This window comes from Dreissena polymorpha, chromosome 12 (genome assembly GCF_020536995.1).
Source record: "Dreissena polymorpha isolate Duluth1 chromosome 12, UMN_Dpol_1.0, whole genome shotgun sequence".
NCBI classification, from domain to species: Eukaryota; Metazoa; Mollusca; class Bivalvia; order Myida; family Dreissenidae; genus Dreissena; species Dreissena polymorpha.
In genome coordinates this window covers 72636469-72655270 of record NC_068366.1, presented here as the reverse complement: position 1 = coordinate 72655270, position 18802 = coordinate 72636469, and the positions used below count along the sequence as shown (strand labels likewise).

Here is an 18802-nt window from a genome sequence, read left to right as displayed (position 1 = left end):
TTGTGTTGTTTAGATAGAATATTTCAATTTTCAATAAATAAAACCAAATTGAGGACGTGTTGATTGTATAAACGGTATCCTATTGTGTTCACCATAATGTGATATAAGGTGGTAAGCATCGTAATAAGAGCTTTATAAAACATCTGCCGCTAAGAGGGTTATAGGAATATCATTCGTCCGTCTTCCTGTGTGTCTGTCCGTAATATTTTATTGTTCAATAATTTTAAGGATCTTCATAAAATGTGGCAAAATGGTTTTATGATGTTTCATGCAGGGCTTTTCAACGAGTTACTAGCATAGAAATACTGTCGCAGTACCTCGCATTTATGACTGACACATTGAGGTTAACTGTATGTACTCCTATTAAAATAGTAATTGAAAACAAGCATATCAGTGCAACTGATGGATACACGTTTTCAATATATGGCTGAATTTAAAGCATGTGAACAAGACATCGAGCCAAGTACTTTGTTGAAGGCCGGAACAGTAACACTGACTGACCTGTCATTGGAGCGCAATAATATGGCAACATAAACATGTACGTATGCTGCTTATAAGTTTTCAAATTTGGATCAGCAGTGTTCGAAAACTCACGGGGAAAAATATAACTTACATGTCAAAGACTACCTCGTAAAACTCTGATGCGGAAAGACTTGATAATACGCGCACATCCACCCTTCAAGAATACCGCATATAAATTGTCATAAAAGTCGACTGATCATTTCCTTATATCTTGCGCGGAAACTTAAAAATAAAACAATATTTATTATTAATAAAATGGCAATACTACATTGAAACATTTGCGCGAACAATGTGCGCATGTCCAACCTAAAGGGATGCTGCGTTTAATGTTTCATGTAATTCGGATCATAAGCGGTCCGGTTTCAAGTTCCACTTCCGGCGCACGTGAGATTGTTCAGTGGTCAATATACGGGTCATTTGGGTTACTTACGGGTACTCCGCCCCCTCCCGTCAGAAACAGAGCACGAGACCACATCAACTTATACAAAATCAAAAGCTGGAATTTGAAGCTAAAATTCGTCCCATTAATTATGGGTCTAGTAAGTTTATGAGGTAGGCATGCTGGAACACACTCCGGGTCAACACATATTGCAGTTTCAGACGTGAAAGGACGACCAAACTTCGACATACACACGCATTTACAGCGTTCCAGATTGTGGTTGAAAAAAATGAATTATTATTCAAAGGGCAATAACTCCCTGGATAACTGACGGGAGCGGATTGATCTGACATTATGCGCATGTCGAACCTGTAGAAATACAGTATATACAGTTACATCAAATAAGGATTTTTAGTTCCTGTAGTCTGACCAACAAATTGATTATTGATATAGCTCTGGTCTGACACAGAAACGTTAACAATTAGTATAAAAAGCCATGTTAGTTACTTAAAGCAATGACTCACTGAAGAATTATTGAAACGGAACAACTTTCATACACGCAACTTGGATAACAAATAGGGGTGCTACAAATAGTTTCATAAGATTCGGATCATTTGCGGAAAGAAATTATTATTTAACGCGAATAAATAACAAAAATTCAACGGATTGGAACGACCTTACAATATGCGCATATTCACCCGTAAAGGAAGGTGTATGTAAAGTTTATGTGATGTCGTCCGGTAACGAAAAATTCATTAGAAAGTGACATGGTAATTATCGAAGGGCAATAACTCATCGAAAAGTTATTGGACCGGAACGACCAGACAACGATGCACATGTCCACCATGTGATTGCAAGATGGAAGGACAGGCATCGATTTGTAGTTAAAATCGTTTCAGACACGCAAACTCGATTCCATAAACATGTAAAATCGGACGGGCGGACAAAGCGCCGACTATATACTTGCCATATTTGAGTAAGCAACAACAGCAACAAAACTCCGGCAATCCACTATGAAATACAATGTACACAGATGAGTTTCAGGTATGGGTAAGAAATCGTTAAGTAAAATAACTGTATTAAACAGAAAAACAGGCATACAACCAGAAGAAAAAAATACGGTAGATTGGATCAATAGAAAGACAGCATTAGCTTGACCGATATTGATAACTTTAAATATATTTTTTGATCTTCAAAGTCCAAGGATCATAACTCAAATTGCATGACAATATTATCGATGCTGCTGTTTAAGCTATATGTTCACATCGTACACAGATCCCAGTCAAAACAGTTTCCAACAAATTTTATACACGCATAGAAGTATATCCGAAAATTTATTTTTTACACTCTTTTAGCTCTCAAGTTTGTCTGACTGGGTACATACAAGTCCATTTTCGTTCTTAATTTCGTTCGCTTTTCTTCCACCATGACTTGAAACTTAGATCTGACGCTTCTCCCATAAATGTCCTCTACCAGTAATTCCACCAGCTCCTTCGGTGGCTTACTGAACCGACATATCCGCGCCTCAGAGTCCACTTCCTGCTTGAAAATGAGCCTGTCCACGTACACGATGTACTGAAACTGCGGCACGCCGCCACTCGGGATCTCCCACGTGACTTCCGTATCGGTTACCGACGTCAGGTAGCAGCACATGGGCACTATGTCCGGTTTCGAAGGCATCCGCCGCTCCAGCGTCCCTCCGTCAATCGCCGACGCCGTCTGCATCGTGTCGCCACCGGACTGTAAGTAGAAAGTGCCATCTAAGACCCCGCAGTCGTATTTGTCTTCGTACACTTTGCTGGCAATCTCGCGCACAACGCTGAACGCCGCGGCACTGAAGGGCATCCAGCCGCCATTGAGCGTGTGCTTGTAGCCGTTCTGGAAGTGCACGCGGCGCTCGTACTCCCCGCAACCCTCCCAGTCCTCTAGGAAGGAGCAACTGAGCGTCTCGAAGAACACGTCGCCCACCGGGTAATCTAGGGTGACGATGTGGGTCCAGTCCTGCTCCATGTGGTGTTTAACCCAGAAGCCGAAGAACGAATGCTCGTCGTGACCCCAGCGCCGCAGCACGGTGGTGTACCAGCAGTCAGGGTCCCAGCCCACCGAGAAATTCCACGACTTGAGGCCCGCCCCCTCGCCCTCGAATGGCTCACACATTGTCCCGGGGCCCTACAGTGAAGTTTGTTTTACAAAATTGAGCCAAGCTTTGATAAAACGTGGATAAAACAATTCAAGATACAAAAGAAGTCTGCGCAGTCCGCATAGTCTAATCTGGGACGACACTTTCCGCTATTATGGATTTTTTTTTGTTTTGTTCATGTAAACGAAAATCCAGTCTAAGCGGACATTGTCGTCCTTGATTAGCCACTGCAGACTGAACATGCTAATCTGGGACGACACTTCATGCACATGCATTAAACCCCGAGCGAGACTCATTAATGTGCTTATATTTAAATCGAGTACATGCAATTACTGAATAAGGAAATCGCAAGGGATTAAGGCAACTTAGCCTTACACTTTATTTTCTTATTTTATTTATTCCATTTAAACATACAATCATATACATATGAAAAAAATGGTTATACATTGACAGAATCAACATATCAATTATTGTTATTAAGATATCTTCATATTATATACTATTTCTGCATAAAAGCTGAAGTCAATTTTAGAGATGATGCTAATATATTATATAAAAAAATGAAAAAAAGGAAGAACGATAGAAAATTCCTAAAGGAGTTTCAGTAGGGAAAAACATGGAAAAGGTAAGACGGAAAGGAATACTACGATATAGGCAAGATCTTGTTAGAGTGAGACAAATTATACTTTATATAATGTTAATGATTCGTTATGTTTACATAAATGCCAAATAAGATGAACAAATATGCAGTATACAATAAATTATCCATCACGTGCTTTTTCATTAAACCATGCGGAAATAACAAAAACGCATAACGCCGATAAGGTATTAACAGTGTTTGTGAGAAAAATAAAAACACACAAGTCAATTAAAATGTATTACCTTTATTAAGAACCCCACACCGTAACCTAGAAACAGGCAACGAACCCTGAATGCATGGCTTTTCATATCAGTTAATCTATTATAAGTGCAAACGTGTAAATTATAGGCCACGAGATGCCATTTTTTTTTCAAATACGTAACTTGCGAAACTACTGTTTGCTTCCGCAAACTGTCCTTTCAGGACAAGTTTCTTGTTACATGTGTATAATAGTTGCAAATGTATAATTTGGGTGCAAAATACACGGATGATTCAAAACATTAACCGAACAAGAAACTTGAATATGGTAGTAACCACGCTGTGCTTACCACATACACGGGTTTGGTCCTCAACTTGGGGTCGGGCGGGTCCCAGAGCGAGAAGATGTAGTTACGTCCCCTAGGGTGGTCCTGAATGCCGCAATACCCGCCCCCGTTTATTCCCGCGTTCCACTGAAAGTGATGCTAGTGCTGTATGACTCGAATACTTTCTTCCAGTGATTGGTGATTGGTTAATAGGAATATAAACTTCAAAGTATGTATCTAAAATAATTGATTTTCACTGAAAATGACTAAAAGCTTACCATTAGAATATTAAAAATATAAAAATATGATTATTGGTAATGTAATCATGTTATTGTAAGTACTTCAGAAATTATCAGTATGTAAGTATTTTGCAAGTCTTGGGTTCCTTGAGAACTTTGGCTTTTCGGAAGAATACCCACTTCTTTAAGTCATATCAGAAGGATCATTGAAATGCTCAACATAGCTAAGGATCAAACTCACTAGTCTCTATCTTTTGATCGCGAATCCACCACAGTGTTACACCAATCTAACCCCAAGTCTATATGTGGATGCAATTTTAGAAATCCAAAAGTAGCTTACGTAGCTTTTCTTGCAAATTCAAACACAATAACTTGTGATAACATGTGGCTTATTAAAATACAAACTAAAGATATTGTGAATAGTGCATCGACACACCACACGGTCTCTTACGTTATCATACGGAATCGGAGGTAAAGGGTGTGAATCACGTATTTCGGATGGTTTGAACTGACCGACTAATTATCCAGTAGCTAGTTTAATTGGTAGGAGTCCATTGTCAAACTGCCAATCACCAGCATATAGGAAACGAATTGGGATAACAGATGTTCAGACAGAATGGACAAATGGAAACAGACTTTATTTTGCCATACTTTAAAACATATTTTATTTATCTTTTGAAAGTCTATTTCCTGAATAGATCCAGTACTTGATGTCTTTATGAGAAATCAATTGAGCGCTCTTGGAGGGGATCACACCTGAAACCTCCCGATTACTAGGCGGACGGCATATCCGGTACGCCAGCGTGACCTGAAACAACTTCTTGCAAGGAATGCCTACCTGCAGACAGCAGTAGTACGTGTTCTTCGCCAGGCCCACCTTGGGAACATACACGTCTTGAGTAAGGATGTCCCCCACGTCATTATCGTTGTACCAGAGCGACAGGGACGGCGCGCGAACTCCCGGAAGTTCCACCTCCTCTGTTAGAGACTCACCTTCGTCATCGTCGTCCATCATCCATTCAGCTTCGTTAATCATGCTGGAAAACAAGCCGTAATGAAAGAAACACTCAATAACCGTGCGCGTGGTTAATCAAGATTATACTACACTACATAACGAACAACCCAGACATGTGAGTCTCGCTCTGGGAAAACAGGGGTTTATACAACTGCGTTAAGTGTCGTCCCTGATTAGCCCGTGCAATCCGCACAGGCTAATTAAGGACGATACTTTCCGTCTAAACTGGATTGATGTCAAGAAGAAACTGTATTTAAACGAAAAAACCACTAAAAGCGGAAAGTGTCGTTACTGATTAGCCTGTGCGGACTGCACAGGCTTATATTGGTCGACACTTTACACCCCGTATTCTCAGAGCGAGGCTCATTTAGTCTCGATATTGATAAAACCATACTTCTCATCACGAACACAAAGAATAGAATAGAGCAACTTTGAATTTTATAAATGTTGTATATCGTCCAATAAACAACTCTGTGTTAAACCTCTATTGCTCAATAACGCATATGTGGTTCAATCCTTGAATACCACAACGCTTAATCGGTCTTTATATGCCGATAAACAAGGATATGGCGAATACCGGTATGTATACATATAGGAAAGCAAAGATGGTTATTTAAAAACGTTGACAATGGTACAGGTGTGATTTTCCACCACTGCAAAACGTGAACGATGAGGACGCCAATAAAAACTTAAATTGTATCACGTTCCGCGTACCCGAGACCAACTTAAGAAGGCAAACCAGAAATAAATATTTAATTTTCTTCATCAGTACAACTTATGAATGCTGCACCTGAGACCTTGAAAATAAACATGTGGCAGAACATGCGAGCTTACGTCGATACTGTCATGGCTGTCAGCGCACTACCGATCCTAGTAGCGGCGCTTCGTATCCGCGACCCCTTTGCGGTAGTGACCCGTGACCCCATGTTGCTAGGCAACAGGGATCCATACTCCGTCAGCACCTCCTCTTTTCCGGTGCCCCAGTGGACACCTCTGTGACCCGGACTTCCAGTGCCGATACGCTCCGGAAACTCATCGGAATCCGTGTCGTCATCCTGGTATTCCCAGCGTACCGGAAGTGAACCTTTTGCCGTCATTGGTCGACTGGGTCCGCAGCCCATGTACGAAAATCAGGAAATGCCTGTACAGACTGATCCCTTCCGAACACCATTCAATGTCTTTTTTTAAATTAAATAAAGTACCAACGATGTTATTTAAATATAGCATCTATATATGTAACGACCTTCCTTCTCTTTCCATGTTAAGACCCGATGAAATTCATATTTGGATATGGATGCACATTCACTGAAGGCATTGATCACATAAAATGAAGTAAACATGGTATGCCTGTTTCTAGTCTAATTTAATTTTCACGATGAAAATGAACAAGTGGAGTATTCTAATGTCAACAATCACAATTAAAAATAATATTTGTTCACACTAATTTCAATAAACTGTGAATCCTTTCACTAGGATGTCAGGCATCTTGGCAACACAGTCACATAGTAACGACCCTGAGTCTCGTACATAGAACTTTAAATCCACTAATGTGGTACTGTGTAAATTGTTTAAACACCGTTTGCCATTTAAATCATTGTTACACTGCTTGTAGATCCCGATTGACAAATGAATACAATTTTGTGTCTCAAATTAATTTGATAACATTGACATTACAACAAGCAGATTGGAACAATAGATGATACACATTTTACGCGGTCTATAGTGTGGCGAGTTCAAGCATTGCACTTATTAATAACCGAGCCTCGCTCTGCAAAAATAGGGCTTAATACGTGTGCGTAAACTATCGTTCAAGATAAACCTGTGCAGTCCGCACATGCTAATCAGGTGCAACCTTTTCCGCCTTAACTGGATTTTCGCTAAGAAGAAACTTCTTCTAAACGAAAAATACCAAACAAAAACGGAAAGTGCCACCGTGATAAGACGGTGCGGACATGGAATTCTGACATATCTTGGTACCATTTTACTGGAAAATTTTGTCCGTTTAAATCTGTACATTGGTCAGCGGTATATATCACTATACATTTAATACTGTATAAATGGAATTTACATATTTTTTTAACCTATCAAACTTCAGATGAATGTTTAAGTGATTAAGTGTCTTCTTAAATTAATCAATACGAGCTTGCATACACTATTCAGCATACCCGTTTAGGCATTCTAGACTCTCGATTCTGGTTGTATTATCATACTATCAAAAACGTGTGCTGTTGTATTTGTTTTATTCGTCTAATGATAACATATCTTTTGCACGTGCATATGTTCTATTATGAAGATGACAAGAAAGACATTTATTCAAAGCATCAAAGGAGAAACAGCTTTAATCTAAATATGTGTTAGTTTACGCCGCAAACGTGTCTAATATTCAATTATTTTCTCTTCGACGCAAACAAATCCTTGCCGTTTGCGTCCATGGTACGCAGCAAACATTTCAATGAAAACATGCCTACTTCAAAGAATGCGTCTTTTTGTCTAAGATAATTGGAATAGAAAATGACACATGGAAGTGAATTATTTCATCACGAAATGTTATTTTAATTTTTTTAACTCAATACAAGTCTTTGATTTTAGGAATGTGTAATGTGATATTTTCCACACTGACTGAACACATTTGATCATACATATTAAAAGTGAGATGATGGTTTAAATAAGTGATAAAAATGCATTGACATACGGAAACGTATATGGTACACCCCGATAATGTGGTCATGCCGGAATAATCTATATCGACTTACTGTGAAATAACATGGTATGTCGACATAGTTTTGTAGCTTTTCCCATCTTAATTTTACTCGTCATAACGACATTAAGTTGAAGTCTCGACGTAAATGTTTCCGGCTTTTCCCGATAATATATTTGGTCGACATGATCTAAGTCGACAAATCTACATAACTTTTGGCGTCATGCTCTTGTGAAAATGACTTGCCACCATAGTTTTAGTCGAGACGATGAGTTATTTTTTACGCCATGACACCTTTTCCATATCATGTCGTTGTAGAATTTTGACATCATCACATTATTGCAATATTGGTTCATGACTTCCGGCGTCGAACAGATTTTTAGTTTCTCGTATATTCTTTCGAAACACGCAAGACGTCAGGCAGTCCATTTTTACAGCAGGAATGCTTGGTATAAATGTAAAAATAACATACACTGTTTGCAAACAATAAATATTAATAAATAAATATTAATGTGTTCGTTGGGTTTTATGAGCATTTAGAGAGCTTAAATCTCGATTGATTCATTTAGATATTTTTCTTAAACTAATACACGCAAAAAGTGTGTTTAACGACTCACAACTTGTTTATATTGCAGATTTGTGTCTTAGTGGCACTGATATATGTTGACTCATCGTTAGCTGCACTTTCAAATCAAGAATAGGATGTTTGGAACAGGGCTATACGCGTCTGGATATATGTGGATTTTTGCTTTTCCTACACAACACTGCTCCCAGATTGAGTCAACTGAAACGGGTACTGAGAAGGTCTCAAAAGACGCAACGCGTCATCTCCTCTTCCAGACGTTATAAGAGCAATTCGCTCAGTATATAAAATAGGGATGGCTGTATGTGGTTTTAAAACTATATGGAAACTGGTTCACACAACCACAAATGTCAAAGTAACCCAAGAAACAACAAGTTGTGTATGCAAGGTAATTGATCCTGAGGGTGTTGCTCTCAGGTCTGCACATCGCCTGCGACGCAGAGTCTATACCAATAAAAGTCCTAATTTTACTATACACATTGATGGGTATGATAAGCTAAAGCCTTTTGGGATTGCTATACACGTTGCGGTGGATGGATTTTCCAGATGCGTATTATGGCTGGAGGCATGTTATTCGAATAATGACCCTCGAATTATCGCGGATTTCTTTGTTAACTTTGTGAAACGGATTGGTCGCCTTCTACGTCTGGTTCGTGGCGATGCAGGGACAGAAAACGTTTGGGTACGGGCTATGCAGATAGCGTTTAGGTTTAATGACAGAGATAACATGTCTGGAATGAACAGTTACATGACTTGGAGATCCACTGGCAATAAAAGAATTGAACGTTTTTGGGTATTAAGAGTCAGTTTTATCGTGTTTTTGACAAACTATTTCAAGGATATGGTAGACAGCGGCTTGCTTCGGATTGATGATCCTGTGTGTTTCATACCATAAATAAAACGTGATCTGAACTATTTCACCCTATGGAATTCTCATCGGATTCGGCAGCAAAGACATGTGGAAGCACCAAATTGGATACCGATAGTAATGAACTACCAGCCTGAGGCGTATGGATCCCGAGATTTTACATTTCGGCTTCCTTGCGAATTGGAAACCATTGATCGTATTCAAGAGAGATACTTTGTAAAGAAACCGCAGTTTGGATGTAAAGATGACTTCATACCCGTCCTAGAACATGTGTGTGAAATGCAGCGGGAGCAACTTCCAATTCCTGAATCGATTTAAAGTGCAACTTCTTTGTTCTTGGCCTTGACTGAAATATTGGATGGTTTTACTAATTACATATGCAAAAATATATGCTTAAAAATTGGTTATATTTTGCAAATTTAATCGTTAAGATAGTTTAGTTCAAGTAAGTTTCGTTTCGAGTTTTATTTACAATGTGTCGATAAGAAACACAAAATTGATATTCTTGTTATTGGAATTGATCATGAAGTAGTTAAACGTTGTTTTTTTTCTTTGCTAAAATAAATTCACTCATATTGTTGTACACATTTACAGACATTGCAAACTTGGCAAAACATATTAATCATGTTCATCATTTCATTGTTAGATTGAAAAAGAATGAATGAAACGTCACTGATTGTTTGAAAACATGGCGGTCATTTAGTTATGAAATCCTCGTCAATTGTGGAATGTTCTTTTCAAAATATGTTTTTTTCAAAAGATTTATTAACATTTCATTTAAAACTTCAATATATTAAACGAAACGCCTGTTGTAAATCTTATATTTAATATTAACACGTGCGCAAATATATGATATGTTTATTTTATATTTTCTTACTTGATTTGCTGTTCCTGAAACTCTAGTGTATATAGTACATGTTTAAAATAAATGTTCATACTGCAATTCGATCTTTATTTGTTTGAATGGTCAAATAATTCGTTTTTCTGGAAATGGAAAATTATTCAAATATGACACAAAATTGGGCTATTTGTATATCAATTTTAGGGCTAGTTAATGTGATCGGTCTTTCTTCGTCGTCCGTCAAGATTTTCACTAAAGCGAAATCACCTACTCAGCTGTGTCAATAATACCAAAACATGAACAGTCTTTAAAGCTAGTAAGGTTGTAGTTTGCTTTTATTTCCATATTATATCCACATCGAACATTATTTATCAAAATATTTTCAAAAATTTGAAATATTTGTTTACGAGCCGGTATAGTTTTTGTATGAGTTGTGATACACGTACCCTTTGACTAGATCGGTCTATGGTCTGACCCTACATATATATATATATATATATATATATATATATATATATATATATATATATATATATATATATATATACTAAACCGGATTATACATGTGTTATTGAAAGCGAATTATGCATGTAATCGCCAATTATACGTGCAGTCATCATTGTAAAACGACAAAAATGTACGGCGAATATAAAGGTAACGCTTGACTTTAATGGCATTTTATTTTTCTTGCAGTTGATGACATAATTACAAGTGCCCTATGTTTACTAGTGTACATTATTCTGATTTGCTATAGTATATTATTTGACTGGGCATTAATATTCAATGAAGCGAGTTGCCTCCACGAAGCGCACGAGGAAATCAAGCGTGGGACTACTTAGATTAATTATGCCATTTGCGACATGTACACAGTCGAAACTGCGTATTGTAAAAGGAGGCGCTTACAAAATTCATGCACGAATAAATCCCAAATTATATTGTCTTTTAGCCAAACCATTGAAAACATATGCACATGCAGAATGGTATTGCTTTTACATGTATAAGAATTGAAACGCTCTTTTTTCGCTTCATCGATGTAAGTAGGTTAGTTTTGGTATTTAATTCGGCTTTATGCAAATTAGTTCCTCACAAAAAAACATGCACATTTTCAACTAGAGTCAACTTAACATCTTACATTTAAAAGACCGAAAAGAGCGTTCAAGAAAACACTTCAATAGCTACAGTGAAGTATCAATCAGATACTATAATGGTGAGCATTAAAATCCGATTCAATAAAAACTTTATTCAGATTTAACAAAAGTTCAGCTTCAAATCTTCGCATAGAAGCTGATAATTTAAATTATAAATCTTTTATTCTAAATATCAAATTTAAAAAGATGAGTTATAAAACAACATAACAGCTAATGAGTTTCAAACCGTTCTTCAGTATTTATTCAGAAAAAGTAAGACAAATAAAAACAAAGTTAAGGACATATGAAATGGTCAGAAGTGGTGGGGTAATGTAATTGCTTATATTAACATTCTATTATGAAGTTTGGAACAATGTGCACAATTAAAATAACATATATTTTAGTGATACATGAACCAGTTCTAATGAAATCTTTAAAAAAAAAAGTAAATAATAAGATGTTTTCACCTTATAAACCACTTTCTTCTTGGGCTTTGGAAGTCCTTATTTTCTTGTTTTGTTCTTAAATTCATTGACACCAGCTGGAACCTACACTTTATAGCCATGTGCGGAAAACTGTCCCGCACCCTGGCGGCCATGTTTTTTCAACCGAACAAAACCATTTTCGAACTCAAGAAGTGACATATCCTTTACACAAACATTTTGGCAAAGTCAATGTGACTTCTAAGTATTCACAAGGTCTTTATTTTTTACCTAGTTTTCGACCCCACATGACCAGTTTAGAACTAAGTTGAGATATGATTTGGGCAAATGTCCTGACAAAGTTTCATGAAGATCGGACAAGAAGTGACATAGAAGTAATGAGCATTTGAAAAAAAAATATGACGGACAGTCCGATCACTATATGCTCTCCTTAGGGGCATAAAACACAAAAACATTTGACCTCCATCATTTGAAGAATAATATATCATAAACATACAAACATTAAGATAACAAGCAAATTCCTTGAATTAATATCCCTGCCGAATAAATTGTGTTTATGGATGGGTTTAGAACTAAAAGAAAAGATATAAGTGAAGGGTTGTGCCTTTTCCCAATTATTTTTTATAACTCATTTGATGGGTTTGCAGACAATAATATGCAGTTATTACAAAATCTGTTGATGCATAGTAAAGGAATTACCTAATAATGAATCAAATTTGTGACCTTTGACCTCAATGTGTGACCTTGACCTTAGACCCTAGGATTATGGGTGTTGAATGTGAACACCCCCAGATGATTGAGATCAACTATGGTTAGTTTCATGGCTATGACTCATGTTTTAATGGAGATAAAGCTCTAAGCTTATATTGAAAAGCATTTTTTTCAAGATATAAAGGGCCATAACTCCATTATTAACAGATGGTGTACAATTCCGTTTGGCGTGCATCATCCTATTATACATACATATATTCATACCAAGTTTCAATAAAATCCGCCAAAGCACTTTCAAGGTATGGCTCCAGGCACAAAAGTGCCGGAAGGACGGACGGATGGACAACGCCAAAACAATATCCCTCCGCCTATGGCGGGGGATAACAAAATCAAGATTAACGACAGACATATCATTTTTAAACTTAAAAAAAGTGTCCCTCAATTTGGTTTATCTGAAAGAACTGAACAAAAATGTCACTATCTATGTAAAAGCCATACAGCACTAGTGTATGGATGAATCGTATTGAAAGTACTTAAGTACGCTCAATAGAACATTTGCGATAAAAACTAAACTAAACATGAGCAAAAATAAACAAAACAATATAGCACAATAAAAACTGAACTAACAAGGGCTGTTTGTAAAACATGCATGCCCCCCCTATGGGCTGTCCGTTGTAGTGGCAGCCATTGTGTGATACGTTTTTTGTCACTGTGACCTTGACCTTTGACCTAGTGACCTGAAAATCAATAGGGGTCATCTGTGAGTAATGATCAATGTACATATGAAGTGTCATGATCCTAGGCAAAAGCGTTCTTGAGTTATCATCCGAAAATCATTTTACTATTACGGGTCACCGTGACCTTGACCTTTGACCTTGTGACCTCAAAATCAATAGTGGTCATCTGCGAGTCATGATCAATCTACCTGTGAAGTTTCATGATCCTAGGCATATGCGTTCTTGAGTTATCATCCGAAAACCATTTTACTATTTCAGATCACCGTGACCTTGACCTTTGACCTAGTGACCTCAAAATCAATAGGGGTCATCTGCGAGTCATGATCAATCTACCCATGAAGTTTCATGATCCTAGGCGTATGCATTCTTGAGTTATCATTAAAAAAACATTTAATTATTTCGGGTCACCGTGGCCTTGACCTTTGACCTAGTGACCTCAAAATCGATAGGGGTCATCTGCGAGTCATGATCAATGTACCTATGAAGTTTCATGATCCTAGGCCCAAGCGTTTTTGAGTTATCGTCTGACAACCACCTGGTGGACGGACCGACCGACAGACCGACAGACCGACATACCGGCAGACCGACAGACCGACATGAGCAAAGCAATATACCCCCTCTTCTTCGAAGGGGGGCATACAAATGTTATTTCGCAGTAAGCCGATATAAAATAATCCAGCATGACCATATTATTTGGGCACCATATACGCTTCCATAATTTTTAAACAACGACCTTTGTCCACATAAATTATATCGACTCCATTAGTTATATCGCCATGTCAACATTATGTTTCTTGCAAGTCATCATGATATATGCCGTCATACAGTAAACAACACAGAAATAGTTAAATTTACAACACCGCTTAAGGTTAAAATATCGTCAGAGATTTAGGCTCTTATGTCAACATGCGGGTTGTTTAAGTCTTGACAACTTATCTTATGTCGACAAATCAACATAATTTTAGGCGTCATGCTCTTTTGAAAATGACTTGCCATCGTAGTTATAGTCGACACGATGAGTTATATTTGACGACATGACACCTTTTTCATATCATGCCGTCATAGAATATTGACATCATCACAGTATCAGGGTGTACCATATACGTTTCCATATTGACACGTGCAAGTGATTCCATCATCATTTTACTTTGATTTCTTCAAAGCTATGCTAGTCATTTTGTAGTTGAGCTAGCCATGTTCATTTAGTTTGTTTAACGCAATAAACGTCTTTAATTTTTAAAATGCATTTAATTTTCATAATTTCTAAATATATTAGTTTCAGGATGTATATTAAATAAGTAAGATACTATTCAATCAACAGAACATAAACAGATGATTAACATGTAATCCAGATATCAGACTTCATATTATCTATTTGGGACTCAACATTTTTGTGTAATTGATTTTACGCTTTACTAAAATGAACTTTGTAACCATTAACAGAATGCTAATGTATTGAAGGCAGTTAAAGTTTAAGTGACTGATCGACTGTCACTCTAGAGGATTAAATTCAATGTAATCAAGTTAACACGTTACATCAAAATTATATTAAATAATGAAATATGACAATAAAAAAAATAACCAAATTATCATTTATGCACATCAGAAAAAGTAGCATCACATTTAACCCGAATAATTCTTCGTACCAAAGGGAAAAAATAATACAATTCGCTATAGACAGTGACATCTGATCTATAGAAGATATGGTCCCACTTCTTGTTTCGGTTGTCTTTTGAAAAATTCATTTGTTCAAAGTTACTGTTTTAATACTAAAAGTGTTATCTTACAACTGGTAATTTTATAATTATCCTTAATAATGAAGCATTTTGAATAAATGTTACGTGGTTAACTATGTGCGCTTGTATTGTTCTCACTGTACAAATCAAGTCTTATCTGCCGGTACTCTGGGACCGACCGGAACTCAACTCGACCGTGGTGCAGAATCTCTGTGAAAACATCTGTCGCTGGTAGCACGGTTTTCGTTTTCAAACACTGTTTCTCGAACTAAACCCTTAACGGAGTTATCACTTCCCGAGCCAGACATTCTATAAGATTCGGGATGTTAACGAATGTCTTGCTTTGGAGGGGTACGCAGTTGGTCAGTATGAGATTACAGTTCATCCCTCAGTCACGTGTTGCTGACCGACTGGTCAGGCTTTTTAAGTCTGGTATTATTCCACACTATGCTGTCTAAGCTAAGTGTTTAGCTTAGCACTATCTCAATCTATCGTGTCTGGACTGCTAAGATGAGACATAAACACTATATAGAGGCGTTTGCAGCCATATATAGCACAGGCTGTTTTCAAGTGATTCATACCGGATCTTAATCGCTTCCATAGCCGTCAACTCAACGAAGGCTGGTGTTCACGCGAGATTGCAGCTATGTTAGCGATGTTGACAACCGAGACGAGGACCCAATGCCGGCACAAGCCAATAACAATACTCTGCAATTTCCTTTCATCAGCTAAAATGTGATCGTCACAATTATTCCACAACTAAGCTGTTTTGTCCCATTTTCAAACTTCCAAATGTAGACCAGGTCGCGAAAAAATGGTACAACCGATATTGTTAGTGTTTTAGCATCTTCCAAACTCTGTTAACATATGCTACATGCTACTTCACTCACTGTATTTTTACTGTGTTCCAATCTCTTATAGTTGAGGCATTCAACAGCAGTTTTTGTTGATGTTCCGGCATCAGCCTATGCATTTGCTGTTGTTCTGTTGTTAGCATGTGCACATGTTTTGTTATCAGCATTTATTGGTGTCCTATCCTTAGCATACGTAATAAAAATTTGGTGATGCATTTAGAAGCTGTTCTTCTTGCACAATAAGTGAACAGCCATTTGTCTATTGATCGATGTGCAAACTGGTCTTGAAATTTGTTGTACCGCCATTGATTACACACCATAAATTATGCCATATCCTCGTCGACGCTAGGCTTTAACATTGTTACCTTACACCAACCCTAAAATAGTGCTATGACGGTTCGCCATGTTTTGACGCTTACACATCGCATCACATGGAGCCTTATCTGTATTGGTCATGATACTGGGTGGCTTCAGAGGACACTGAACATTGAGGGAGCCTTATCTGTATTGGTCATGATACTGGGTGGCTTCAGAGGACACTAAACATTGAGGGAGCCTTATCTGTATTGGTCATGCTACTGGGTGGCTTCAGAGGACACTGAACATTGAGGGAGCCTTATCTGTATTGTTTATGATACTGGGTGGCTTCAGAGGACACTGAACATCGAGGGAGCCTTATCTGTATTGGTCATGATACTGGGTGGCTTCAGAGGACACTGAACATTGAGGGAGCCTTATCTGTATTGGTCATGATACTGGGTGGCTTCAGAGGACACTGAACATTGTTGTTAGTGACAGCTGCAACCAGATATCGACATTATTCCGTCCTTTTGTCGAGTCAGGTTCAAGAGACAATTCTTGTGCTGGTGTCATAACACAGGTTTTCTGAAAGGAACCAATTATAAAACCGCTGATTCTGATAGTTGTCTCTATGGCGATCAAACGTTAGCCGACTGCTGTTTCTCTTTGCGTCTTTAAAAAGATTCATTTGGCAGAACCCATCCACACATAGCTGATCATGTTCTTGCCCTTCCATGCGGGCAGGTTTATACTGGCTTATCGCATTGGTATCGTTAAAAGGGTATCGCAAACTAAGGCCGTCGACCCGGAGTTGATCCTGGTATTGTTCATTCATACATGAAACTTTTCACTGCCTATCTGCTCGGATGTCTTCAAAGAACAACTGTAGACTGGAACTTTTGGAAAACAGCTTGTACTTGTTTAAGTAAAGAATACACCGACATTTTGATTTTTAAACTAGGACAGCAAACTTATACAGCAAATATTTGTGCGAAAGTCATTTCCATTTATGGGACCATACTTAATTTTACTGAAATTTCGCTGTCATGCTCTCGTAGGTTGGTCTTTCTATTGCTGAGGTCGGACGTTTACCTTGAAAACAAATACGGTTCAGGTACCACTTAATCCACTCAGACGGATAAATAAAATACCACGTATTGGTACTACTCAGGTCTTTCATTCCTTAAGGCCAAATTTTTTTAATAACTGATTTACGTGATTTTTTTTTAGAAAAATAGGGTCGGGGGTCGAAATAAAAATAAAAGAACAAAAATCACAGAGTCGACAAAAAAATAAAAATAAAAGTTTAAACGTGTCAATTTTTATATATTTTTATAAACCAACTTTTTACGTTACTTTTGTACTATATATCTTAATTATGAAAGCAAATCGTCACTAGAAGCAATAGAAATAGTGTTATCAATGCATTTTTCGAGAACATTTCTTTTAAATCTTAGTTTTTTGTTGAATGTCTTCATTGTCTGCTAGTGAATAAACAATTGAAAATTAAACATTATTAAAAGAAATCACTCAGTGTTTATTTTTTATAAAACAAAGTGTAATTTATTACTTTTTTTGTTTTATTGTTTAATGTCTTGCTTCAAAAATCTTTCTTGGGTAGAAACCTATGTTGAAAACTAGCAATATTCATGAAAGAAAGAGTCCAACACAAGACAACTTTCAACTGTTAAATGGAAAAAACCTAAAATGTCATTTACATAAACGCAACAGTAGAACACCATAATTATATATGTTTCTGACTACATGTATACTGTTATATTCTGTGGAACGCTTAACAGTATAACACCATATTAGTGTTTTTCCCAGGAGGGCAAAGGGGCATGGCGTATTACTTTCAAAACGGGCATTTTAACGCGCAGTTTATGCACAAAAGGGGCAAAAAACGTTTTGTGGATACCTGGTTTTGAGAGAAACATTTAATCGCATTAGAGGCAGTTGTGGGAAAAACATAAAAATATGAACAAGCACTTGTAATGGTAATTGATGTATTTGACTAACTTTATATAATATTAATATATTTATCTTGATATGTCTTCCATAACAGTTCCAAGCTGTTTCAGTAAACTATAGAACATGACAAACATAATAAAGCAATATATGAATATGCAGAGACGTATTTAGGTGGGGGGGGGGGGCTAGGGGGCTAAAGCCCCACCAGCTGGCTGGCTAGATATGATTAAAAAAAAAAGAGCCCCTTACAGTTCCAATCCACTTGTGTATTTCCTGTCATATGCCCCTAATTAGGCCATTAACAGCTGTCAATTTGTATGATTAGCCCCCAGGCATGTGTACAGACGATCTAACCTTCGCCAGCTACGCTTCATTGACTGTAAGTGATAAACTGCGCTATTTGATTGGCTGAAGGAGATACATTCAACTTATGAAATTCATCGATACATTTAGCTATACGTAAATGTTTACAAA

At 37.4% G+C, this 18802-nt stretch overlaps 1 protein-coding gene across 1 annotated transcript; it reads right to left on the bottom strand.

Moving 5' to 3' along the window:
- Positions 1-1962: 1962 nt before the first annotated feature.
- On the bottom strand, positions 1963-6701 carry LOC127854146 (uncharacterized). Its single transcript, XM_052389148.1, has 4 exons — positions 6294-6701; positions 5283-5481; positions 4230-4352; positions 1963-3070 (listed from the first exon to the last, which is right to left on the bottom strand). The coding sequence occupies exons 1-4, from the start codon at positions 6578-6580 to the stop codon at positions 2243-2245; spliced, it is 1437 nt and encodes a 478-aa protein (XP_052245108.1). The 5' UTR covers positions 6581-6701; the 3' UTR covers positions 1963-2242.
- Between the last annotated feature and the right edge of the window lie 12101 nt (positions 6702-18802).